The sequence below is a fragment of the Rhinatrema bivittatum genome, chromosome 9, assembly GCF_901001135.1.
Source record: "Rhinatrema bivittatum chromosome 9, aRhiBiv1.1, whole genome shotgun sequence".
Taxonomy (NCBI): domain Eukaryota; kingdom Metazoa; phylum Chordata; class Amphibia; order Gymnophiona; family Rhinatrematidae; genus Rhinatrema; species Rhinatrema bivittatum.
The window spans coordinates 213,914,667-213,941,879 of record NC_042623.1 but is presented as its reverse complement, the minus strand read 5'-3'; the positions used below and the strand labels follow the sequence as shown (position 1 = coordinate 213,941,879).

General features: G+C 43.0%; 1 protein-coding gene across 1 annotated transcript in view; it reads left to right on the top strand.

Moving 5' to 3' along the window:
* The window catches only part of IGSF10 (immunoglobulin superfamily member 10), a 44,321-nt gene extending 41,652 nt beyond the window's left edge, over positions 1 to 2,669 (top strand). Inside the window, exon 7 of the mRNA XM_029616367.1 lies at positions 415 to 2,669. Within this exon, the coding sequence (XP_029472227.1) occupies positions 415 to 2,368 (1,954 nt within the window). The 3' untranslated portion in view covers positions 2,369 to 2,669. The remainder of the gene's footprint in view (positions 1 to 414) is intronic.
* Positions 2,670 to 27,213: the final 24,544 nt, after the last annotated feature.

Sequence of the window (27,213 nt, the reverse complement as noted above, 5' to 3'; positions counted from 1 at the left end):
AACAAAGAATCCAATACAAAAACTTCCCTAAAATACAAATTCTACCCCTTCTCCCATACTCACTAGGGGTAAAGCTGGAACTGAATTTGTATTGAAAAAAGTGGATAATATATCCAAATAATAAATAACCAAAATACTCTCCCTCCCAGCCCTATTAGTATAATTAGTAAATTAATGTAAACATCAGAGCAATATAAATTAATAAAAACACAGTAAAATAAAATACATCATAGCAATAAAATATCCTAAAATATTAAAACTGTTTCTAAGTTATGTAAATTGTAATGTAAACATTCTTAAGAGCCTTTTTTAAAAGTAGAAATATATTTTTCCATTTTCTTGCACTTCTAAGATTGCCACTATTTATCATCTAATAATACAATGCACTGAGCATGCTTCTGTTCTTTTTCACAGAATGGGAAGTCGAATCCATGTTTATTCAAATGGCTCACTGTTTATTGAGTCAGTTACAGAAAAGGATGCAGGTGACTATTTATGCGTGGCAAGAAACCATCTTGGAGATGACCTGATATTGATGAAAGTCAGTGTGACCATGAGACCCGCCAAAATTGATCAAAAGCAGCATTTCAAAAAGCAGGTACCATACGGAAAAGACTTTAAAGTAGACTGCAAAGCCTCTGGGTCACCACTACCAGAGATATCTTGGAGTCTGCCCGATGGGACAATGATAAATAATGTCCTCCAAGCGGATGACAGTGGACGCAGGTTTCGAAGATATACACTCTTTGACAATGGAACATTGTATCTCAACAAGGTAGGAAAAAGTGAAGAAGGAGACTATACCTGCTATGCCCAAAATACATTAGGAAAAGATGAAATGAGAGTGCACATAACTGTAGTCACAATAGCACCACAGATAAAAGACAATTATAGGACCCTTTCTAAAGTACAAGCTGGGAACACTGCTCTGTTTGATTGTGAGGCAATTGGAGAACCTAAACCAAAAATATTCTGGTTGCTCCCTTCTAGTGATATGATTTCAGCCTCCAGTGATCAATATCTCTTGCATGTCAATGGCTCATTATCAATCACTAAAGTAAAACTTTTGGATACTGGTGAATACATGTGTGTAGCTCGCAATTCTGCTGGGGATGACACAAAACTTTATAAATTGGAGGTGGCCTCAAAACCACCGTTAATAAATGGTTTGTATTCAAACAAAACTATAATCAAAGACACGGCTGTGAAATATACAAAGAAGCTGATTGACTGCAGAGCAGAAGGGACTCCTCTACCCGAAATTATGTGGATTATGCCAGATAACATTTTCTTAACAGCTCCTTACTATGGAAGTAGAATAGTGGTACATAAAAATGGGACTCTAGAAATTCGCAATGTAAGAGCTTCAGACACTGCAGAGTTTGTCTGTGTGGCTCGTAGTGATGGAGGAGAAAGCGTGTTGGTGGTTCAGTTGGAGGCTGTAGATATGTTAAGACGACCAATGTTCAAAAATCCATTCAATGAAAAAATAATAGCAAGCTCTGGAAAAACCACCATATTGAACTGCTCTGCTGATGGAAATCCTACTCCAGAAATAAGTTGGCTTTTACCAAATGGTACAAAGTTTTCCAATGAACAAAAATTTCCACGATATCAAATAAGAAGCAATGGAACATTTTACATTTATAATCCAACAAGAGGCGATGTTGGAAAATATCGTTGTGCAGCAAGAAATAAAGTTGGTTATATTGAAAAATTAATTATTTTGGAAGTTGGCCAGAAACCTACTATTCTTACACATCCAAGAGGAGCAATAAGGAGTATCACAGGAGAATCACTGTCTCTTCATTGTCTTACTGACGGAATCCCTAAACCAAACATCATTTGGACAGTTCCAAGTGGTTATGTTATAGACAGACCTCAAATTAAAGAGAAATATGTGCTGTTTGAAAATGGTACCTTAGTTATCCGACAAGTGAATATTCATGACAAAGGAAATTATATCTGCAAGGCTCAGAACAGTGCTGGTGAGACAACAATAGTTGTCCCCATCACAATTATAGCTTATCCTCCAAGGATTACAAACAGACCACCTCAAAGCATACATACAACAGCTGGAGCTGCCATTCAGCTCAACTGTATGGCAATAGGAATACCCAAGCCAGATATTACATGGGAACTGCCTGACCACTCAATACTTTCTACAGCTAGTAAAGGCAGACCTGCTGGAAGTGAACTTCTTCATCCACAAGGGACTTTAGTCATTCAGAATCCAACCCCTTCTGATTCTGGCACATACAGATGCATAGCAAAGAACCAACTTGGGAGTGACTTTAGTGTGACATACATTAAAGTAAATGAAATGACGGCAGATAAAATGAACGCACATGAAAAAATATCTGGATGAAGGTTATTTTGAAAGATATTTAATGAAAGGAAGCCATGGGCATTTAAAATGATTCTGAATATATCCACATGATGAAATGTACAATAGACAAGTATAAAGTGAAGCTAATTCCCTTCTTTCCCAGCTTGCATTATGAACTGGTATTGAATAGCATTGGTTTCTTCAATCATCAAATGGATTTCATAGCTTTAACTTAAGGCACTTTTAGTTCAACAAGCTTGTTTTTTTCCCAAAAGAATAAACAATGAACTACTAAATAAAATTACTTTCTATTAAATAAAAATATTTTTATACTCTTGAATTGTATGTGGACAATTGTTGTATCAGTTTTCTATCATTTATCTTTTTATTACAATATATATGGTGAACTTTCATTTGCAAAATAATACATATACATGAAAAGAAAGCCAAAGGCCATCATTTGAAGTTTTAAATGACCTTACTGAAATGCATCATGTGTATATGTGTATCTGTTTTTAAAAACCCTACAAATATTTGACAAGCATGCTTGTTATCAATTGACATTGGAATCCCTTTATTTTCTGGAATGCCTTTATGAGCTATAAAAAGGTGAAAAATATATATATAAACCCAAATACACTCTGAAGGAGTGGGAAAAATGGATGTGGTAACAATTAAAACAGTACCAACAATCAGAAGTTCACTAACCATCCCACTGTGTTCTTATTAGAAATCTGCTAAGGATTTAGCAATCTGTTACCAATCTGCTAGGGAGTAGCAATCTGTTACCAATCTCTCCTTGAGATGGGAGGAGTTAGTAATCTGTTATGGAAACTGCTAAGGGATTAGCAAACTGTTATTGCTCTTCCCGCCCGAAGGGCGGAGCTAGCAATCTGATGTCACTCACCCCGTCAGGAGGGAGGAGTTAGCGAGCAGTTATGGATCTACTCCCCAAAGGGGAGGAGTTAATCTTGTATCGATCTGGCTGCTGAATACTCTTGTAGAGAGAAGAGCTATCATCTGTTATAGATAACCCCGCCAGGAGGAATAGTAATCTATTGTAAATCACTCCTTGAGAATAGAAGGATAACAATCTGTTAGTGATGTGACCACCAGGGAGGCGGAGTTAGTCTTCTGTAGAATGATGTTTCCCCAAGGAGAGGAGATAGCGATATGTAATAATCCGTAGGCATAGTTAGTTATCTAATGTGGAGTTGGCTCCCACAGAGTGACAGTCAATATGATACCTGCTCTAGTAGTGTAAGAATAAACACTTAGTAGAAGTGGTGAATCCCTCGGCCGATGGTAGATGACAACACCCCCAGAAGGAGATCCTGAGAGGAACCACTGGCTAGGCTGGAGTATAAGACAAACACAGATAGTTCTTTATTAGACTGGAAGTTGAACCACCAGAGGTGGCAGTAGTAATTGATGTGCCCGGCAGGGCTGAAGTCCCTCAGATACTGGAATTACGATCTCTGGGTTGCTGAGCTGTAGAGAGAGACTATAAGTAGTGAGTAGACAGGGTATGCTGGATACATAACCAGTAGAAGATGGTACACTCACAGTTGTAGATATCTGTAATGGCCTCTTATGCAACATAGATGCTTCAGTACATCCAGGAACAGGAGCCGTAGGCGAGCACTGGTTCCTATAGGCAGTCTGTAATAAGAACTCACAATAGCTGTGTATGGGATGGCTTCTGGAATAGAAGAGAGTCTGTAAAGAGTTTTAGGAACATGGGCCCTCGTGGAGCGAGTACTGATTCCTATCTGCAATCTGCAACAATAACTCATGATCTCTGTACCTGCAATAACGTCTTAGACAGAAGGGAGTCTTCAGAGTTTAGGAACATAGGCCCTCGTGGAGCGAGTACCGATTCCTATCTGCAATAGAACTCACAGTGTTCACGTCTGCGATCGCTTCCAGGCAGTGAGGAGTCTTCTGAGTATTCAGGGACGCAGGCCCTCGAGGAGCGAGTACTAGATCCCGTCTTAGCAATCTGAAATCAAGAAGAGAAAGAGCGGGGCCCCCAAGGAGCGGTTACCCCTAGGTAAGTTTGTAGAGACCGAGCAGTGGAGAAAGGTTTCCCCTTGCTCACTCGGATCGTAGTTGCAAGTAGCGTGGACCGCCGAAGCAAGTCCCATTGGAGTTCCTTGCTAACTCAGTTTGTAGTTGCAAAACAAATTGGAAACGGATGACGTCACTATGGGGGGGGGGACGCCCCCGAGGTTCGCGCCCTTGCTGGTACAAAGTCTGGAGCACGTGCCCTTACATCATCAAGAACATGGCGGATCTGTAGCGTCAAGCCAGCCCGGGGACTCCGGGACGAAGAGGCAGGGAAAAGCCGCGGCAGCATCTGTCCGTCAGAGCCGAAGGGAGTTGCCACAAAGGTAGAGAGGGTGGAGCGAGGGCAAGAATAGGCACAAACGCAACAGTTCTAAACCAAAAAATAACTAAATCTATGGAGGTGAAGGGGAGAAAAACCTCAGACAGCGCATCTTATTAAATGTCACAAATAGAAAACTTTTAACGGTGCTTCAAGCCACTAGGCTACCATCATTGGAAACCCCCCCCCCCCTTTTTTTTAAAACCTTTTATTAAGCTTAATGTGTGTCTTTTTTAATAAATCTTTCAAAGACTGTCCATTATAAACAGTACTTATCTCAAAGGAAGAGGTCGGTATCAACTCCTGGAGTCAGACCAAAAATGCCGATATGACCATGTTTCGTGACTTGAGCTGCTGCTTCAGGACGTTTCAATTCTTTACTCCATTTCCAGCCACTAGTTATTTTTTGTGGGTTGATTAGTGAACTTCTGGTTGTGGGTACTATTATTTAAAAAGTCTTGAGAAGTAAATTATATCGTTTGGCCAACAAGTAATATGATAACAGCATAAAAGTATAGAAATAATATAAATTGTTTGCAGAGACAGAAGGATGTGTATGTGTGTGTGTGTATATATATATATATATATATATTTATATTTCTGAGATACTGATTGGATACACCTAAGAGCCTTTTTGCATGAGAACAATTAAAACAGTACATCTTTATTATCAATTATACAAAATGAATAAAATACTCGAACTTAACCTGCCTAAATGTGTTGTAGCAAACAGCCACACATGACTGCTAATGTATGCGTGTAAGTTTGACAATAGAATACAATTTAAAGTATAAATCTCTTAACATGTTATTACAAAGAAATGCAAAACGTGATTTTCTAGACTTGATCATTGAATAAATACATCATGGTTTAATTCATGACTATATGCAATGTTTTTGTTGTAATTTAATTCTGGATTAATATTTTGTCAGCTATCACCTATGAAGTCTGTATTCACTGTTTATGTGCTTTTCATTGTAATAACATGTTAATGCTTTTATATTGTAATGGCACTATGATCCATGTTTGTGAACAGATTTGATATTTAAATGACATTGTATTTACTCGCTAATAGGTGGATTCTAGTATTGTGCATACATACAATGCCAAGCTGACTATGTTATATTGAGTTTATGTTCTCATTCAAACTTGTAATACAGAGGGTTGCTTGGTTTACATAGTATAGCAACAGGGAGAGATTTATACTTAAAATTTTATTCTATTGTCAAACTTACATGCATACATTAGCAGTTGGGTGTGGCTATTTGTTGTAACACATTTAGGTAGGTTAAGGTGTTCTAGTATTTTATTCATTTTGTATAACTGATAATAAAGATGTACTGGTTTAATTGTTATCACATCAATTTATGTTAGAGCTTTTTCCCACTTCTTCATTTGGGTTTGTTTGTTGAGCACCTTTGTTTGTGTGCATGTGTGTATGTATATATATATATATATATATATATATACACACACTCACTACTAGCTGAATGACTGAATACAAATTTTCAGCTTACATTCTATTTTTTTAAATTATTTTCTGAGTTAAGTAACCTCTCTTACCTAAAGCAGAAAAACAAAATAACTATTGAAAATTATTTTTTTGTATGCTGGTATTTATTTTGGATTGTTAAGTATTGTAAAATTACTCTTGATTCTCATCTCAGAAATGTTACTGTCTAAGTCTGATTATACCATACCTAGCTAGAAGTTGGAAATATTTTGCTCACATCATATAAAACAGGGGCATTAATCATTTGCTGATGAATTGATAACTTCTACATTAATGCTAGGAAAAACTTCACCATGTGTTCAGTGAAGCAAGTTCCAAATACAACATTCCACATACTTCCAGTATATCACTCATGTTAGCACTGTTGTCATGCAAAGCACTGGTCAGTAGTGGCTTACATATCTCATCAGCAGGAGGAGAATGGGATACTTATAGCACTGCAGCTAATGCCTTACAGGCCTTGGTCATTGGTGCATAAGTAAACGCAAACTCCCTCATTTGCAGAGCTTGCCAGCTTGACCCTAATATTTTAGATTCTACTCACTTTGCACACTGATTTGACATGGATATAATTTTAAGAATATTTTGTGCTATGCTATTATATTGTGTAATCATGGAAGACTTGTGATCTTAGAGAATGGAACATTTCAAATATCCAATCTGAAGGTGAAAACCTTGATCTAATGTCACAAAGGAAGATATAACAAAAAAAAAAAAAATCATGAATAGCTATGGGGATATTTCTTTGCCTGTCTCCCCTGTCCCACACACACAAACACATCTTCTGCTCCTCCTCACCAGACACACCTGGGCAGCTCTGAGGACCTTTGCTAGTTTGCAGATTGAGCCCTTCAGTGCAGCTGTTTGGGCAGCAGGCAACCCCATGTTAGTGGAAGCCATCTTTCCTTTCTCTCCGGTTCTGAACACATTGAGCATACCATGCCCAACCAGCTTCGATGCAGGGAGGATCTGAACCTGGACCCCTTGCAATGCAGCGCCAACTTGATCTGCGGGACCAGCCCTAAAAGCTACAGTTTGTGAAAAGAATGGAACATTCAGTTGTTTGTTCTACCACCAGAAATATCTTTGCTTATGATTATTCTCACAGTAGTGGGTTTCAATACTATAAAATTCCCTGGGAACGAATTCAGACATCCTACTAGAGATTAAATTATTCAACAGAGGTTAGGGACAATTTTCTGACAGTCAATGATAGTGAGAAATATGGTCTTAATTGCTTCTAGCTACTGAAGTACACAGGTCCACTAGTTGTATTGGTCCTAAAAAAAACTATTACTTATAGACTGTGATACTTTTTATTGATCCAACCTAAGGATAATCTAAAATTATTCATCTATCAAATTAAAACAATGTACTGAACCCATAGAGTCATGACTCATTAAGGGTGTCTTCAATATCTTAACACCTCAATTTCTAACATCTCCAGTGAGTAGGATTCTGCTAATCTCCATTATGTATTGAAAACCTTTTATTTAAAATGTAAATTTTATCCTAACTTGGACAGACTATTACTCAGTTTTTGACTGAACAGAGCCCAGTCTGTGTCTCTGGCTGATGTATCACCTTCAGAAAACAAATATTAAATCTGTAGTAAAGTGCACGTGACTGTGGCATAGCTTAGGGGAAACGAAAAGGTTTAGTTAGGGCTTTAGCGCTTGTATAAGATGGGAGAAACATTCCCTACACTTGGAGATGTGTAGCAGCTGCCTCAGCATTGTTGATTCACATGGCCAACTGTGAATACTGTCATTGCCAAAACAAATTGCAATTTTGTTAACCTCTCGGGCCCCCCCCCCCCAAAAAAAACAACCTGCTCATATATATATATATATATATATACATACACATACACATGTCATAAGTTAGCTACCAAGGAAAGATAAATGTAACTTTTACCTTAGATTTTGGGAAATATGCATTTTAGTTCTTTTGTACTAATACAAGAAGACATGAGCTCTGATCAAGTTGTTTCGAACTAAAAGCCTCAATAAAGATTGTAGGAGGTAATTATTACAGAATATCTGAAAAGCATATACATTAAGTACAGCAGAATATAATTCTCAGTCTCTTTTTGGCTATGATTAAATCTAAGGTCTGAGTCAAAAGCTGAGGGCGGTCCCTTCTTGGCTGAGACTGAAAATATATATAATACAGGAGGGCTAACACCTTGCCAATCACCCCTATAGGGGACACAAAACTAGACCCTGATGAAAAACCAGAAGCATTAAATCACTTTTAAACAAAATTAAAAACATTAAAGTTATTTTTTTAGACTGCTTCCCTGTCATTCTCCTGAATCCTAGGGAGCCACCTTATGTGTGGTTATCTCCCACATGTTGGTATCAATTGGTCCATGTGTACTGTAAGACAATAACTTTTAAACCGGCACACGCCCAAGGACACAACCATTTTATAACATGCATACATATATGCACGCATGTTATAAAATAGCCTGGCAGTGTGCATGTGCATGGGTGTGCAAATCCTGCTTCTACCATGTAAGAGGGGATTTTTTAAAGGGGCGCACACTGCCATTCCATTTTACCAGTTCGTTCATCAGTTCACCCAGTTACCAGCTAGGTCCTGTCAACCTCCCTAGTTTGATAGCCTACATTTCCCCAACTTGGCCCATATAGTTTAAACCCTCCATATCTCTCTAATTTTAATTTTTTAACTTACACTTCATCCCTATAAAGTTACATAGGAGGGGACCACGGGCGTGCCGGGGCACATAAGTATTTATGCGCACATCTCTTGGCCAGGCCCCGAAAAAAGGTGAGATGTGATTGTGACGGCAGATACGCATGCATCTTGCAGCTTTCAAAATTCGCTTGGGGCACACCAGCCCCACATGTGCACGTATCTCTCTAATTTGGCACATGCCAGGCTTTTAAAATTCACCTTTAAGAACATAAATAAAACTGCGCATATAGCATGAACCAATCAGATGAAGTGTAATCTGTGACACTATTGGGAGCATGACTACTTACAGGAGTTCAGGGCAACTAAAAGCCGCAGTGGCAGATGTTTTTCAACCTCACTGGGGGCCCCTCTCCCCGCTTTTCAAGTTCTGGAGAGTGCTCCCTCTTCTCCTCGTTCCCCCCCTCCCATCTGTTCAGTAGTAAAAGTAATTCTTTTATTGTTACTTGCCATAAGGACTTTTGAAACTTTATATTGTACAGAGCTGAGCTTAAGGAGATGCGGGGATCTGAGTGAATCTACAAGAGTGGGCTCCCACCCAAGATTGAAAAGAAGGGGGGGGGGAGGAGGAGAAGAGGGCGCACTCTCCAGAAGCTGAAGAGTGAGGAGAGGGGCCACTGTCTCCAGTCTCTGCCACTGCAATTCCTGATCCACTGCGGCTCTGGAAGATGAAGTGATTTGGGGGGATGGCGCTAGTAGTGTCATATAGGACCTTACACAGCTCCAATTCCCTCTCATTCCGTAAGGACATCCCTTATATGGACCATGGATGGTTGCATTAATATAGTCCAAAGTCGTGAGATTCAAGGGCAAATCCAAATTTTAGCAGTAGTTTAGTAGGTTTTCAGTGGTAACCACCAACTCCTTTTCTGTTACGTTTGCCGGTGTGCGGGATATCCCTGCAGGCCATCGCACTCACCCCCAACACCACAGATAGCTGAGCCTACCCCTCTGTGTCGGGTCCCCGGAGCTCACCTGTGTGGCAGAATGTCACCAGGAACTGCTGCCGCTCCTCCATAGGAGGGCACGCATCCAACCTGGCTCCATTTAAAAGGCCCATGGCAGGAAAAGGCCATGGCAGCCTTAGATGATGTCACCAGCTATTGTTCTACTTGAGGGCCCTTGGGACACTCCTTCCTTGCTTCAGCAATGGGTCACCTGCATCCAGTGTATAGTGTAAGTTGCTGTTTCCTGAATCCTGCGTTCCTGATCCTGTGCCTTCATCTCATCCAGCCTTGCTTCCCTGCTGTGTTGTTAGTCTTTCTCCTTGTCTTTAGCCTAGCGTTGAACTGGAAATGATCCTAGCCTGGACTTTGACCACTTGTTTGCTGCCTGCCTTGATCCTTGCCTGGATACTGACCACTCTTGCCTGCCACTGATCCTTGACCCTTCTAGCTTGCTTCCCATCTCTCTAACCCTAGCCTGGCCCTTCGCCTACATCACTACCATAGAGACTCTCACCTAAGACCCAACAGGCTCCGGAATCCAAGGGGAAAGGGGTTGGTATAGATGAAGCTCCTGATCCGTCTCTTCTTTGCATAACTTCGCCAGCTGTCATTGAGGGCCTATGGAGCCTTCCCCATAGGCTGAATCAACCTCATCAAGTAATAAGGGTCCATGAATCTTACATTTCCTCATACAACAACTTGTTCAGACAGACTTCTTTATTTTCTGATTCATTTTGTCAAGTCAGGATGGGATTTAGGATCAAATAAATCTATCTGGGGTTTACTCTGGTTTATCTGAATACAAGGAGTAATTTTAAAACTGTATTGATGCAAAATCTGCTTGTACTTTTTACTCACAGACTTTGCACTAATTTTCAAAGTAAGCGTGTACTGTCACTTTGAAGATTATCCCATAAAAACTATCCACACACATTTGCACATAATTTGTGTGGGTATTATCTCCAAGAAAAGAAAAATCCATGCATACTTTTGAAAATTCAAAAGGATGATCATAAGTGCAAACCCCTCAAGCAGCCCACCCCCAGGAATGCTGCTTCTCACTGCAGATAAAAGCACACAGACTGGCAATTTTCTAAAAACCCAGTTCTGTGAGTAAAGCATTGTTTTACCTGAGGAAAGGGCTTTGCTCACAATATACATTTAAAAAAAATGTTCTCAATGACAACTCTAAAAACCTGATTAAGCAGTTCTTTCAATTCACTTAATTGATGTTTAAGCAACAGTACAACTGTAAGGCATGAAAAAGAAAAACAATCTATATAAATAAAAATGTTAAATAGTTTGTACAAAATCGCTAATCTCAGAAACCACTGCTCCGATTGCTTTCAAATTTGGACACAACCTTCCTTTCGCATACGGGAAGGTTCTTCTGTACTTATATTACATATATGTCACACCTGTGACAGGTAAAAAAGGTTTAAAAATTGGTTCCACAAAACAGCGACATCTGGTGGACGTCTGATGTCAGCGCAACCTCTTACACCTTTCACAAACACTCACACACCCCACACACATGACAAATGTATTTAATTCACACACCCTCCGAACACACAGAAATCCACACTCCTCATACCCCCCCCCCCCCACACACACACACACATGCCAATTGGACTTACTTCACACACCCTCCCAAAACACACCAAAACGCACCAAATTCCAGGCTGCTACACCGGGGGGCCACGCACATGTCACAATGTTGGCAATTCCCACACCCTCCGAACTCACACAAAAACACCCTCCTCACACCCCCCACGCACATGCCTGTTCTACTTACTGCCCACACCCTCCGAACACACACAAAAGCGGAAACAGGTCCGCGCTGCTCCAGCGGGGGGCCAAGAACGGTCCAGGACACATCACGTACACTACGGCCGTCGGCTGCCAGCAATCAAAATGGCGCCGACAGCCCTTTCCCTTACTTTGCCACTCGGAGACAACAATGGCGGCAGTAGCCCATGTGACATAGTAAGGGCGAGGGCCCGTCGACGCCATTTTCAGGACTGGCAGCCAGCGGACCTTTGCCCTTACTATGTCAGGGAACCTAGCGCTCCCATTACTCCTCCACGGTGACATAGTTAGGTCAAAGGGCTGTCGGAGCCATTTTCATTACTAGCAGCCGACGGCCCGAACGCAAGACTTCGATCTCGAACCGAACACCCGCTCCACTGACTGACTGTTTGCACAAGTATCCGGGGGGCTGCACGGTGGGGCGCCGTAGTTATTTTCTTGCGTGCGTGTTCAGGGGGGGGGAGGGGGTGTTTCGGTCATTATGCAACTCTCGAGGGAGGGTGGGTTACTGTATTTCGCCGGGGTGTGGGGTGCATATTTAAACACTGCGTTTATGGTGGGGTTCTTTTGGGGTGGAAAGACGGAGGGCACACACAAACACAAAATGTCCCTGATCTCGGAAAGGCACCAAATTAGCCCTCTACAAAAAATTAACTAAATAGAGAGTGCTAACTTGGTTAGCCACTCCCCTGTTTTGATACAGAACACGCACAACCTCCCACTGACGGACCACATTTACCACCACCAATTTCTATTTCGGTGTTTTTTTCTCAATTGGCAACCTAGCTGCTTCTTACAGTCTGGGTCCTCTTACCTAAGAAAGCATACATTTCAGGGGAGGGAGAATGAGGGGAGAGGTGAGTGTGAGGGGAGAGAGTTGGAGTGGGGACAGGAGAGGGAAGGGGGGGGGGGTGAGTGACCAAGGGGGAGGAGGATTAGTGACTGAGGTAAATGAGCAAGGGGAAGGGGGAGGGAGGGTAAAGAACCTGACTCTGCCACTGCAACGCGTGGCCGGGTACTGCTAGTTACTTATATTTTTGTATCAATAAATGAAACACATTAGTCCATTTCTGTTATGTTGCTGCTGTGTTACATGGGCAAGTAGAAATATGCTTTTTTTTCATTTCATTCAAAAATGAAAGTGACAAAATATTCGTTTTGTTTAAAAACTAATTTAAAAAACTTTCAATTCTTTTTTTCTTTATTGTCTTATGTTTAGGAAATTCAATTAAAAACAAAACCGAGAGCCACCAAAACAACAAAGTTATCCCTTCCCTCCTCCCCCGAGGTCATTTCCCTCATTCTTGGGGTCTGTGAAGTAGAAAGGGACAGGGCTGAACCCCAGTCACTCCTGCCCCACTGAGTCCTGACTCAAAAATGGTGACAGCTGGCTCTGAGGCTGGTGCCATTTTGTTTTCCGCAGTAACCCACAGCCACAACTGACTCCTCCAGCAAACACAGACAATTTCTAATTAAACAATGTATTCCAGGCAGCCTGGACATGAGAAAAGTGATGTAATTCCTGAAATTCAGGAATGCGATTAAAGCATTGCTATTATGTCAGGTTTATGAGTGATAAGTGAAGTAGAATGAGTTATTGGATTTTATGTTACATTGCAACATATTATGTGATTTTATTGTATACTGTTGTAAATGTATTATGAATGTAAATATGTAATCCACTCTGATCAATTGTAATCGTATATAGCGGAATAAGATTTATAATTAAATAGTTTTGACCTAATGACATCAAGATTATTGCCCACATGGTAAATTAACATGTCTGGATGAGCCAACCTGGACAGCAGCCAGCACAGGATGGGAATGAGTTGGAGCCAACATTATGCCTTGCTTGCTAATCATCACACACAAATGCCCCCTGCTGCCATACCGAGGTGAACCCCCATACTTGCCCGATCTCACTAATCTCTCAGCTCAAAAGACAAACAAGTGCCCAACAATACATACCCATCCTTTGTTGCCAGCCGTGACCCATGAAAAGAAAAGGAGGTTGACCAGCCACATTACAGGGAGTGCCATTCACCTTATCTGACAAAGGAGGCTGTTTAGTGCCACTTAGATTTGGCACCTGCTGGCATACCAGACACAGCCACACTCAAAGCTACTCTAATTCTAAATGAGCACGTTCAAATCCATTCAGTCTGCAGTCCTGACCCTTCAAGGGATTGCTTAACAAATGCAGTGACCTGTAATATTCTCAAGAGGACCAGTTTATTGCCTTCCACCTTCGGACTTCATGAATTTAGAGGGGACAGTTTCCAAAGTCATCTACTCTGCTAAAATGACTGAGCTGAAAATTGCCCTCCCTGCCCATCTAAGCATGCACATGGGCTTCCACAGCATGTGTATTTTTAGCCAGGTAAAAAGCAGCATTCTTTTAGGAATGTTTAGGTTGGAAGAGTAAAATAGAATATGTACTTGATATTTTCAAATGTACACGTGCATCCCCTCCATCAACTGCTGCACAAACAGCAGGTACAATGTTCATGGGAGCTTCTATTGTGTGTACTGTGCACTTGCTAATTTTCTAAGGGAAACAATGCGTGCTTTACTTTGAAAATTAACTAAATTGCCTGTGTTCATTGCTAATAATGCAGGCTATTCAAAATTTCCACCATTGTTCCTTGCAGACTGTATCAGGTAGGTGACCAGACCTGGGGGTCACTACCAAAGAAATTCTCTCACTCCTGCCACTCTGGTCAACCTTGACCCACTGAATGCACTAGGGCAACTTGATACCAGCAGAGGCCATGAGACGGACTCCACCCCAGCATTCCTCATAGCTACAACTAGTTCACTGGCCTTCAGTGCAGCAAAGGCAGCCCCATCCAAATCCAACTGAATTTGGATGGGGCTGTCCAAGTGGCCTTCCTGGATATCTCCTTGATATTTTTTTTTTAATGTAAATTTTTATTGGTCAGAGTAAACAAGCAACAGACAACAGCAACTATGTTAGACCAATACAAGCTTCAAGTAAGAAACCCTGATGCTCTCCTCGCCCCCCTCCCTGTCTCTTCTCTGCATCAGTCCACAGTTACACTACACAGAATAATAACCAATAGGTCAGCCACGAATACATTGTCCAATAGATCATGCAGGTGAGGCATGCACCGATGGAATGTTCATTCAGTACGCCTAAGATAATATATCTAGTCATATCCCAAAATTGTCTCTTGTTGGTTATTTTGCCGGATCTATGTCGTAGTGCTTCCTAAGTGTCGGTCTAGACTCCGTCTTGCAGAGATTGTCCCTTCTTCCACTTGAGAAAGGGTTCCCAGGAACGTTGAAAGATGGGAAGCTTGTCTTGACGGTTTGATGTAAGGTGCGCCATCCGATAACACACATGTAGTCTGTGGAGCACCGCTGGAAGAGAAGGTGTATCAGGCAATTTCCACGCCTTGGCAAGTTCACAGCATGCCGCTATGAGCATCTGAGATACAAAGACTTGCAGAAATGTATCCACACCCTCACTGGGTAAGTTCAGCAAAACCTGGAGAGGTCCTAATGAAAGGTCCATATCGAGCACGTCCCGTAGCCAGCCTCGTACTGTATTCCAAAAGATAGTCACAACTGGGCATGTCCACCAGATATGGAGATACGATCCCACCTGTCCACAGTGTCTCCAACACTTATCAGCAATGTGAGGGAACATAGCATGCAAGCGAACCGGAGTCAAATGCCATCTATACAATAATTGATAACAATGCTCCTGGATTGCAGCAGAAATAGAACTTTTAGCAGTTCTCTGAAACACAAAATCCCACTCCTCCTCAGTAACTACAACACCCAACTCAGTCTCCAGTGCTTTAATATGTGCAAAGGCATAGGGTGATTGTGTGTTTAGGAGAGTATACAGTTTGGAAATAACTCCTTGGATTTTATCAGCATGATCACAATATGTCTTGAATAATGATTTGGTGGGGCAGACTGAATGTGCATCCCGAACCTTTCATAAGAAATGTTGGACCTGAGCAGACCCCAAAAAGTCCTGCATACTCCCCCTAAATCTGTCTGTAAAATCATGTGATGAGATCAAATCCCCCGCCTTCCATAGGTGGCTGATAGTTACTACCCCCTGCTGCACCCATTTGTGGAAAACCGGAGAGCTCAAACCCATCGGGAATTCAGTGTTATGAAATAGGTATGTCAGCTGGTAATAGGTATGGGAACACACAATCTGGCTTCACTACTGGGGCCATATGGTAAGGTGGTCCGTAGCGCCATCGGAAGGAAATCTAAAGGCCACCACGTATTTTTAGGCTGCCAAAATAACGCCTAGATGGGCATTACCCCTACCATAGCCTGTTCTAAGCGGACCCATTGCTTAATGTCATTCTGTTGATAAGCGGCAACAATTACTCGCAGATGAGCTGCACCATGATACCAGTCTAAATTCGGAACCCCTCTCCTGCAACTTTTGTAAGGGAGGAAGAGCACAGCTCGCGCCACCCGGGGCGGTCATTTTCTCCAAATGTAACCAAAAAGCTTTCTTTGCCAGACCATGAGGACCACCTTTGGCACTAGTAAAGGAAGAGTAGAAAACAGGTATAATAAATGAGGCAAAACATTCATTTTTAGGATCGCAATGCGACCCATCCAAGAAAAGGTCTCTCTACTCCAGTGATGGAGATCCCCCTATATTTTCTTCCAAATATTTAATAGAATGTGTCGTCCATCGGAAGGGGAAGGCCTCCTTTATGTGATCCACTTCGGATTGGGTTAAATTAAGATTCAACAGCTCAGATTTATCATGATTAACCCGGAAACCGGCTACCCTGTGAAAATCCTCTAGCTCGCCCACCACAGCCGCTAAACAATCATAGGGTTGCGTCAGTGTAAATAGGACATCATCCGCGAAGAGAGACATTTTGCAATGTATTCCCGGGAGTGCAACCCCTGTCACCTTGGGTGAAGCACGCACCTTCGAGGCCAGGGGCTCCAGAAAAAGAGTGAATAACATAGGGGAAAGTGGGCAACCCTGTCTGGTACCTCTCTGAATAGGAAAGCATGAGCCATAACCACCATTCACCTTTACCCTCATCTGCGGGGAATCATAGAGGGCTTGCACCCATCGCTGAAAATAGGGGCCAAAACCCATTTTTCGCAGAACTTTAAATAAGAAGGGCCAGTGAACAAAGTCAAAGGCCTTTTCAGCATCAATAGCCAGGAGAACTGCGGGAATCTGCTTACCCTGAACCCAGTCTATGATATCAATTACGAATGTTATCACTGGCCATCCGAGCTGGGACGAAACCGACCTGATTATTGTGAATCAGGGTGGGTAAAATAGCCTTTAAGCGCTCTGCTAAGACACGCGCCAGCAGCTTAAGGTCAAGGTTTATCAGGGAGATCGGTCTATAAGAACCACAGAGTTCCGGGTCTCTTCCGGGTTTCGCAATGACAGTAATGCCTGCTACATTAGAATGTGCGGCTAAGCCCGCGGTTCCCTGCAGGGCATTAAACATTTCTGTGAGAGGTCCAGACAAGATGTGTGCCAGCTTTTTACAGTAGCCGCCCCCCCTTCCATGAGACCATCGAGGCCCTGCACTTTCCCCGCCTTCAGCATTTTGATAGCGTATTGGACTTCTAAGTCTGTTATTGGCCCTTCAAGCCGTGCCTGTTGGTCGGGAGTCAAAATTGGCAAATCAACTGGGTCTAAGTAGTTATCAATATCCGAGTCAACAATATCGGGGTCCGCCCCATAAAACTCTGAAAAGCTTTGACGTATGTCATCAGAAGTCATGAATACCCCACCCATAGAATTTTTAATTTTGGCAATATTATTTTGGGCAAGTGTCATCTTAAGGCGTCTAGCCAAGAGGCATCCTGCCTTATTCCCTTCCTCATAATATTGTTGCTTAGTAATGTCTAAAGCCAAATTGGTAGCATCTATATCCAACATTTGGAGCTCTGATCTCCCTGTTGCCTATAGATTTTAGGGCATTGCCTGGCTTGGTGCTGCCGAGAGAGCTGGGCAATTGATGCATGTAGGAGTGCCCTTTTTTCCCCCCTTCTGTTTTTTACAAAATGTCACCTGTGAGATGAGCAATCCCCTGGCGACAGCCTTAGAATATTCCCATACAAGCGGAGGGGAACACTCCGGAATGGTATTGAAATGAAAGAAGCTCTTGCCCCAACTTCAACAAAAAGGCCTTGTCCGTCAACAGTGTTTCATTTAACCTCCAAAATCTTTGTCCCGTATGGGTCGAGGTCAGTTTAATTGCCAAACTCACTGGCGCATGATCCGTTCAAGTGATGGGATCAATTCCCACCTCCACCACTCTATTTTGGATCAGAGTCAACAAGAAAGAAATCAATCCTGGAATAGGATTGGTGAGCATTCGAATAATACGTGTAGGGTCTCGTACTTTGGGACCTCTGTCGCCATATGTCATGTAGATCCCAACGAGCCATTAGAGATTTCAAGGAGGACCGCGCCGCCCGAGATGCGAGGGAGGACTGGGCAGAATTATCAACAGCTGGATTGATAGTAATATTAAAATCCCCTCCCAAGATCAAGGGGCCTTCAGCATGCATTAGCAATAAATTGTCAATAGTATTAAAGAAGGGGCCTTGTCCCGTGTTCAGAGCATAGATGGTAACAAGAGTCAAAACCTCAACCCCTGTACGAATCTTCAACAGGACATATTGGCCTTGTGGGTCGGAGATAAAGGCAAGAACCTCATGTGTGAAATCCCTAGCCAACAAGATACCCACTCCGGCATATTTGGAGTCTTTAGTGCTCGCCACTAAAAACTTATGTGGGAATTGCCGGTATTTCAAGAGGTGTTCATACCGCTTACGTATGTGGGTTTCCTGTATGAACCCCACAGTGGCATTATTAGCTACCAACTCCCGCTCTAATAGGGACCGTTTGTGGTGATTGTTAAGACCCTTTACATTAAGGGAAACAACCCTCAATATCCCCGCCATACATTATAAAATAAAGGGTCCTTCAACTGACTATGACCTCTAATCCCTGAAGCCCAGGGACTAACCCCAAAGATGTAGTGCTGTAGATATGTTTTCATAGAAGAGACGCCCCCCCCCCCCCCCACCCATCCATCAAAGAGGATGGCATGCACCATAAGCGGGAGGGCCTCCAACTTGGTCGGCGATGGCCACCATCAGCGCCCCCCCTCCCCAGATCAGTCACAATCATGTAGCATACTGTCAACCTGTAACTTGTTGTTGTAAACAAGCTTAACCCCACGGAAACAGGCCCCTGCCATATGCATCACAAGAAAATATATAAGGAAATATCATGCAAAGATCAACTGCAGTAACTCTACAAAGGAACACAATGTCCAATGACAAAAAAAACCCCTGATGAGCCAGTAAATAACTGAGCCCTTGCCACTTCAGACATGATCCGACAGAGCCGCTCTCGATTCTTCAGTGTCGTCTTAGTCGCTTGCCACTCTTGCCCACTCTGTGCCATCTTGGTTGATCCACTAGCTTCCGATAGTCAGATGTGGGCTTAGTGGCAGCTATGGTGAGACTATAGCCAGCTTTCTCCAGTGCCTCGACGGCTGAATGCAGCGTCTTGACTCTGTAAGTTGTCCCTTTTACGGCAAATTGTAGTCCAAACGGAAATGTCCATTTATATGTGATATTCTCTTGTCTCATAAAACAGGTAACTTCTCTCATTTCATACCTCCGCCGCAGCGTGGAAGAAGCCAGATCTTGAAATATGGCGATAGAGTTGCCTTCCCACAGCCAGTTATTCTGCTTTTTAGCGGCGTCCATAACCGAGGTTTTCTGAGTATAGCTGTGAAAACACAGCACCAGGTCTCGAGGTTTAGCATCGGACCTGGGTCCCAAAGTTCTATGGGCTCGTTCCAATTTGATGGCCACTTGCTGATCAGGAGTCTCATTGCTGGATCCATTCCCATCGGTCAGAATAAAACTGCAAATCTTCTCAGCCACCTCAGCAGCATTAGCATACTCAGATGATTCATGAACCCCCTGGGTTCGTATGTTACACCGCCTGGTGCGGTTTTCAAGATCTTCAATCTTATCTTGGGGTGTGGTAAGCTCGTTATTCAGGCTTCCCTGTTGTTGATTCAGAGTATTAATGGCTGCAGCGTGGCCCTCGGTGCGAACATCGACCTCATCTACTCTCTGCCCCAATGCTGCAAAGTCCTCATGTAAGTCTGAAATAGAGGCCAGTAGATCTTTTTTGTGGTTTTTAAGATCTGAACTAAACTCTACTAACCATCCCCGGATCTCATCCCGCAATTGGGTGATACTCGCCGGGGCCTCGATTTCCGTGTCCTCCGCACTGCCAGAAGCTGCTCCAAAATTTACTGTGGCGCCTTCCGAAGTGGCTTGGTCCGGCCTGTCAGTGGGAACCTCTGATATCTCTGGTGGTAGTTTAGAGAAAGAAAACTGCTTCAAATCGGCAGTTTTTCTTTTCGCTGCCATAATGGTCACTACCTGTGTGAAGGATTCTCTTTCCTTAGGTAATTGCTGCGTTGCAGAAAGCAGTTTTGAAAGCGCAAATTAGATTGGGGAGGGAGAGCTCAATTTTATGCAGCCATCATTGTCGCCGGCAGAACAGCGCCCATCTCCTTGATATTTGACACAGTGCACAATCTTCTTAGAGAGATGAGGATTAACAGTGGACCAAACTAAAAGGAGCAATTACCAAGGCAACTAATCTATATTTATTTTATTTATTTATTTATTATTTTATTATACCGAGTTTCATGATAGGAATCACATCAACCCGGTTACAATTAACAATGTGAGTAAAGGCAGAGAGTAACATAGTAAAAACATTTCCCAATTCAACGTCACATATAGAATGAAACTTAACAGATATAATAACAATATTTAGGATGTGAGAAAGTTACAAAAAACAAGGAAAAATAACTAGGATCTGAAAGGGGGAGGAAACTGAAGGAAGAATATTAACATTTTAGCCAACTGTATCAATTAATAAATATGTATAGTATTATAAAAATATAGATGAGTAGCAAAAATGATCAAATATGATGCTGTTGTGAAGTATAATAATAAGATGCTGTGACTGAGTATGAAGTTAGTGGGTTTATTACAGTTCACTAACTTTGTGTTTGTGCTGATGGGTGGGGAATTTAATCCAGTTCTGGGAATGCTTTTTTAAAAAGCCACGTTTTTAGTCTCTTCCTAAAAGTTGGGGCGCATGGTTCTTGTCTTAAGTCCGGTGGGATGGAGTTCCAAAGGATTGGACCTGCTGATGAAAGAGCTCTTGAACTGTAGGATTTATGTTGGTAAGTTTTGGCATGAGGTACCTGAAGTGATTCTTTGTAATGTTCCCTGATGGGTCTGGCGGATGTGTATTTTTTAAAAGGGATTTGTAAGTCAAGTTGAGTGTGTTGATGGATGTTCTTGTAGATAATCATAATGGTTTTGTACATAATTCTGAAGTGGATCGGTAACCAATGAAGGTCTTTGAGGATGGGGGAGATATGGTCGATTTTCCTGGAGTTTGTAAGTATTCTAGCTGCTGTGTTCTGTACCATTTGTAAAGGCTTGGTGTAAGAAGCTGGGAGGCCTAGTAGTAGAGAATTGCAATAATCTAGTTTGGAGAAGATTATTGCTTGCAGGATTGATCTAAAATCTTGCGCGTGGAAAAGTGGCTTTATTCTTTTCAGAATATGTAATTTGTGGAAGCAGTCTTTTGTAGTTCGGTTTATGAATGGTTTGAGGTTAAGACGGTTATCTAGGATGGCTCCTAGATCTCTTACATGGGTGGTTTGTAGGAGGGTAGGTGGCTTTGAGAGCGTGATGTTGTTTTCAGGTGCTATAAGGAGATATTCCGTTTTCGACGCATTAAGGACTAGGTTTAAGCTGGTAAGGAGGTGTTTGATTTCTAATAAGCAACTATCCCAATATTCCATTGTTGACGAGATTGAATCTTTTATAGGGATCACAATCTGTACGTCGTCCGCGAAGAGGAAGTGTTTAAGGCTTAGTTTTGTGAGTAGTTGACAGAGTGGTAGGAGGTATACATTAAATAGGGTGGGTGAGAGGGATGAACCTTGTGGCACCCCTCTGGTGGAGTGGTGATATTGGGATTCTGTATTGTGAATTTTGACCCTATATCCTCTGTTTTCCAGGAAGGTTTTGAACCATGTTAGTGAAGTAGCTGTCACTCCAATATTTGCCAGTTGTTTTAAGAGGAGGTAATGGTTGACGGTGTCAAAGGCCGCCGAGAAGTCGAGGAGGATTAGTAAAAATGCTTTGCCTTTATCGATGCCGGCGAGGAGGAAGTCTGAAAGTGCAAGAAGTAGTGTTTCTGTGCTTGCAGCTTTTCGAAAACCATATTGGTTTGGAGACAGAATGCCGTGGTCTTCCAAGTAGTTGGAAAGTTGGGTGTTCACCAATTTTTCCATTATTTTGGCTATGAATGGAAGGTTGGAAATAGGGCGGAAGTTGTTGGGATCACTTGGATTTAGATTCGGTTTTTTTAGGAGGGGTTTTGATTGAAGCTGTTTTTAGATCATCTGGGTAGATACCCTGGGAGAGGGAACAGTTTATAATTTCGGCAAGGGATTTTGATATAGTATCAGGAATGAGAAGTAGCATTTTGGAAGGAATTTGATCAAAAGGGTGTGATGAAGGTTTCATTTTCTTCAGCACTGATTGTATCTCTGTGAGAGTGATGGGTTCGAATGCTTTAAGCTGTATATCTTTGTTAGGGAGAAGGTATGTGTTGTCTTGGGAGCTAGTGGTTAGTGATAGTTGATTGAGGAGGTCAGAGATTTTTTTGCTGAAATGAAGAGCCAGTTCGTCTGCTTTGGTCTGAGAGAATTCGGGTGGTATATCAGGAGTGATAGGTTTAGTGAGATTGGAAACGAAGGCGAATAGGGCTTTTGAGTCAAAGATGAGGTGATGAACCTGACGGGCATAGTAGTCTCTTTTTGTTTTCTGTGTACTGCTTTTGTATTGGTGGAGCGTGCGTTTGTAGTCTGAGAGTGAGGCTGGTGAAGGGGCTTTACGCCATTTTCTTTCTTTCTGCCGAAGTAGTTGTTTGAGATTTCTCAGTTCATCATTAAACCAGGGTTGTCTTTTGGATGCCTTTGAAGAGTGTTTTTTGGTGGTCAGTGGGCAAAGTGTGTTTGCTACTGATTTTGTTATTTTGGACCATGATTGAAGAGCGCTGTTAGGTGTAGAAACATCGATGGATGGTAATTCTGGGGCTAGAAGTTTGCTGAGGAGTTCAGAGTTACATGTTTTTTTGTAGAGGAAAGAAGGTCTTGAGTCAGGCTTGGAATCTGGTTGTAGTAGGGAAAAGCTGGAGGAGATTAAGGAGTGGTCTGACCATGGGACTTGTTGACAGTCAGGTTGATTTGTTTGGGAAATGCCGGCATTTGTAAAGAAGAGGTCGAGTGTGTGTCCTGCTTTGTGAGTGGGTTTGTTGATTTGTTGTTTGAAACCCATTGCGGACATTGCGGTGAGGAAGGCTTCGCAGTTCGTTGAAAGGGGAATTTTGTCAAAATATATGTTAGAAAAGCAAAATATATGTTAGAAAAGCAAAAGAAAAATGAAACCTATCTGGTTCTCAAAGGAGGTGGCTGACAAAATAAAAGCTAAAAGAACAGCGTTCAAGAAATATAAAGGATCCCAAAGGGAGGAGCACAAAGAAGAATATCTGGTGGAACTGAGGGAGATGAAGAAAGTAATCAAGAAGGCAAAACGTCAAGCGGAAGAAAGGATTGCCAAAAGAGGTAAAGCGAGGTGACAAAACATTTTTCAGATACATCAGAGAAAGGAGAAAAGTCCAAAGTGGTATAGTGAAATTGAAAGGTGGAAAAGATCAATGTGTGGAGAGAGACGAAGAAATGGCAGAAATATTAAACAAATACTTCAGTTTGGTATTCACTAAAGAGGACCCTGGAGAAGGACTGTCACTAGTTAACAAGAAACCGGAGGGGAGTGGAGTAGATGTAACTCCATTTACAGTAGAGAATGTATAGGAAGAGCTGAGGAAACTGAAAGTGGAAAAAGCCATGGGGCCTGATGAGGTTCATCCCAGGATACTGAAAGAGCTCAGAGATGTGCTGGTGGCTCCGCTGAGTGACCTGTTCAATAGATCCCTGGAAACGGGAGTGGTGCCGAGAGATCGGAGAAGAGCGGTGGTGGTCCCACTTCACATGAGTGGGAGCAGAGAGGAGGCTGGTAACTACAGACCGGTTAGCCTCACCTCGGTGGTGGGAAAAGTAATGGAGTCGCTGCTGAAAGAAAGAATAGTGAACTATCTACAGTCGGGAGAATTGCTGGACCAGAGGCAGCATGGATTCACCAGGGGAAGATCCTGTCAGACAAATCTGATTGACTTTTTTGACTGGGTGACTAGGGAATTGGATAGAGGAAGAGCGCTCGATGACATCTACTTGGATTTCAGCAAAGCTTTTGATACGGTTCTGTACAGGAGGCTGGTGAGTAAAATGAGAAGCTTAGGAGTGAGTGCCGAGGTGGTGACCTGGATTGCAAACTGGTTGACAGACAGAAGGCAATGTGTGATGGTAAATGGAACTTACTCTGAAGAGAGAGCGGTGTTAAGCGGAGTGCCGCAAGGATCAGTGTTGGGACCGATCCTGTTCAATATCTATGTGAGCGACATAGCGGATGAGATAGAAGGTAAGGTTTGTCTTTTTGCGGATGACACTAAGATCTGCAACAGAGTGGACACGCCGGAAGGAGTGGAGACAATGAGACGGGATTTAAGGAAGCTGGAAGAGTGGTCGAAGATATGGCAGCTGAGATTCAATGCCAAGAAGTGCAGAGTCATGCATATGGGGTGCAGAAATCCAAAAGAACTGTATTCGATGGGGGGTGAAAGGCTGATGTGCACGGAGCAGGAGAGAGACCTTGGGGTGATAGTGTCAAACGATCTGAAGTCGGGGAAACAATGTGACAAGGCGATAGCTAAAGCCAGAAGAATGCTGGGCTGCACAGAGAGAGAGGAATATCGAGTAAGAAAAGGGAAGTGATTATCCCCTTGTACAGGTCCTTGGTGAGGCCTCACCTGGAGTACTGTGCTCAGTTCTGGAGATCGTATCTCTGAAGGGACATAGACAGGATGGAGGCAGTCCAGAGAAGGGCGACCAAAAGGTGGATGGTCTTCATCGAATGACTTATGAGGAGAGATTGAAGAATCTAAATATGTACACCCTGGAGGAAAGGAGGAACAGAGATGATATGATACAGACTTTCAGATACTTGAAAGGTTTTAATGATCCAAAGACAACGACAAACCTTTTCCGTTGGAAAAAAATCGGCAGAACTAGGGGTCACAATTTGAAGCTCCAAGGAGGAAAACTCAGAACCAATGTCAGGAAGTATTTCTTCACGGAGAGGGTGGTGGATGCCTGGAACACCCTTCTGGAGGAAGTGGTGAAGACCAAAATTGTAAAGGACTTCAAAGGGGCGTGGGATCAACACTGTGGATCCATAAAGTCTAGAGGATGTGAATGAAGAGAGGGTGGCTTGCGGGAAAGACAGCTAATACCTGGAGATAATACCCTTATTCAATAGACATACACATGGTTAATGCGACTACAACAGTGCTCTATGCTTCAACGACAAGAGGAAATGTGGATAAAAGGATTTGCATTCACAAAAAAGCGGGGAGTAGCTTGCTTGAAACAGCAGTTACTACCCCAAACCAAACAAGCCTGATACTTCACTTTCAATGCATATCCAGTGTAGCTCTCTGCTTCAGCAACAGGGATGAATGAAGAAAAGATGATTTTATATTCAGACAACAACCAACAAGGACTGAATTACACAGTCTGGGTAAACAAATAAGCATGGGTGTAGCTTGCTTGTTATGGCGGTTACTACCCCGAATCAATTAAGCCTGATACTTCACATTCAATGCGTATCCTGTATTTTCTCGGGTTACTTGTAAACCGATACGATGTGCAAACGGCTATCGGTATATAAAAACCTTTAAATACATAAATAAATAAATAGATATCCAGAGTAGCTCTCTGCTTCAATGGCAAGGGGGAATGAAGAAAGGTGGATTTATATTCAGATAACAACCAACAAGGACTAAATTGCACAGGCTGGGTAAACAAATAAGCATGGGAGTAGCTTGCTTATTGCTGCGGTTATTACCCCTAACCAATTAAGCTAGATACTTCATTTAGAAGCAGTTCCTGCACTGCTCTCTACCATTAATGGCGGGGGTGGAAGGGAAATAGAAACAAAAGGTTACATTAATGGTGGGGGTGGATGGGAAATAGAACCAAAAGATTACTAAATGCCAAGAGTAACAGATAAGTATGAGAGAGGAGAAAAAAAAGTGTGAAAGCTTGCTGGGCAGACTGGATGGGCCGTTTGGTCTTCTTCTGCGGTCATTTCTATATTTCTATATTGTCTGAAAGCCTTGAGCATGGGAATTCACATTGTGAATGGGTTCTACTGTTTTTATCTGATTGTTGTCAGCAGGTCAAAGTAAGAAATAAATGTTCAACATGGAAAACTATTTGCATGGAGGTGCCTCAGGGTTCATCCTTGTTCCCCGAGCTGTTCAGCATTTATTTCCAACCCATAGGGGAACTCCATGGGGCGGATTTTCAGAGCCCTGCTCGCCTAAATCCGCCCAAAACCGGGCGGATTTAGGCGAGCAGGGCCCTGCGTGCCGGTGAGCCTATTTTACATAGGCCTACCGGCGCGCGCAGAGCCCCGGGACTCGCGTAAGTCCTGGGGTTCTCCGAGGGGGTGTGTCGGGGGCGGGCCCGGTCGTCGCGGCGTTTAGGGGGCGTGTCGGCAGAGTTTTGGGGGCGGGTACGGGGCGTGGCTACGGCCCGGGGCGGTCCGGGGGCGTGGCCGCACCCTCCGTACCCGCCCCCAGGTCGCGTCCCGGCGCGCAACAGGCCCGCTGGCGCGCGGGGATTTACTTCTCCCTCCGGGAGGCGTAAATCCCCGGAGAAAGGTAAGGGGGGGTGTAGACAGGGCCGGGCGGGTGGGTTAGGTAGAGGAAGGGAGGGGAAGGTGAGGGGAGGGCGTTAGAGGATTCCCTCCAAGGCCGCTCCGATTTCGGAGCGGCCTTGGAGGGAATGGGGGTAGGCTGCGCGGCTCGGCGCGCGCCGGCTATACAGAATTCATAGCCTTGCGCGCGCCGATCCAGGATTTTAGTGGATACGCGCGGCTCTGCGCGTATCTACTAAAATCCAGCATACTTTTGCTTGCGCCTGATGCGCCAGCAAAAGTACGCCTATTCGCGTTATTTGAAAATCTACCCCCATGCTTCTTTTGGAATGGGGAACACCACCTATGCAAATGATATTCAAGCTGATCCTTAGGCAGAAATCCAAAGACCTTCAGGCTCTGGCAACAGCTGAAGATTGTTTACAAGCAGTAAATAATTGGATGGAAAGCAATAATCTGGCACTGAACTTTAGGAAGACAGAATGTTGGTCACTCATTCACCCAGCAACCAAATTGTTGATCCTGCTGTAAATAGCTGAGATACTTCCCCTTT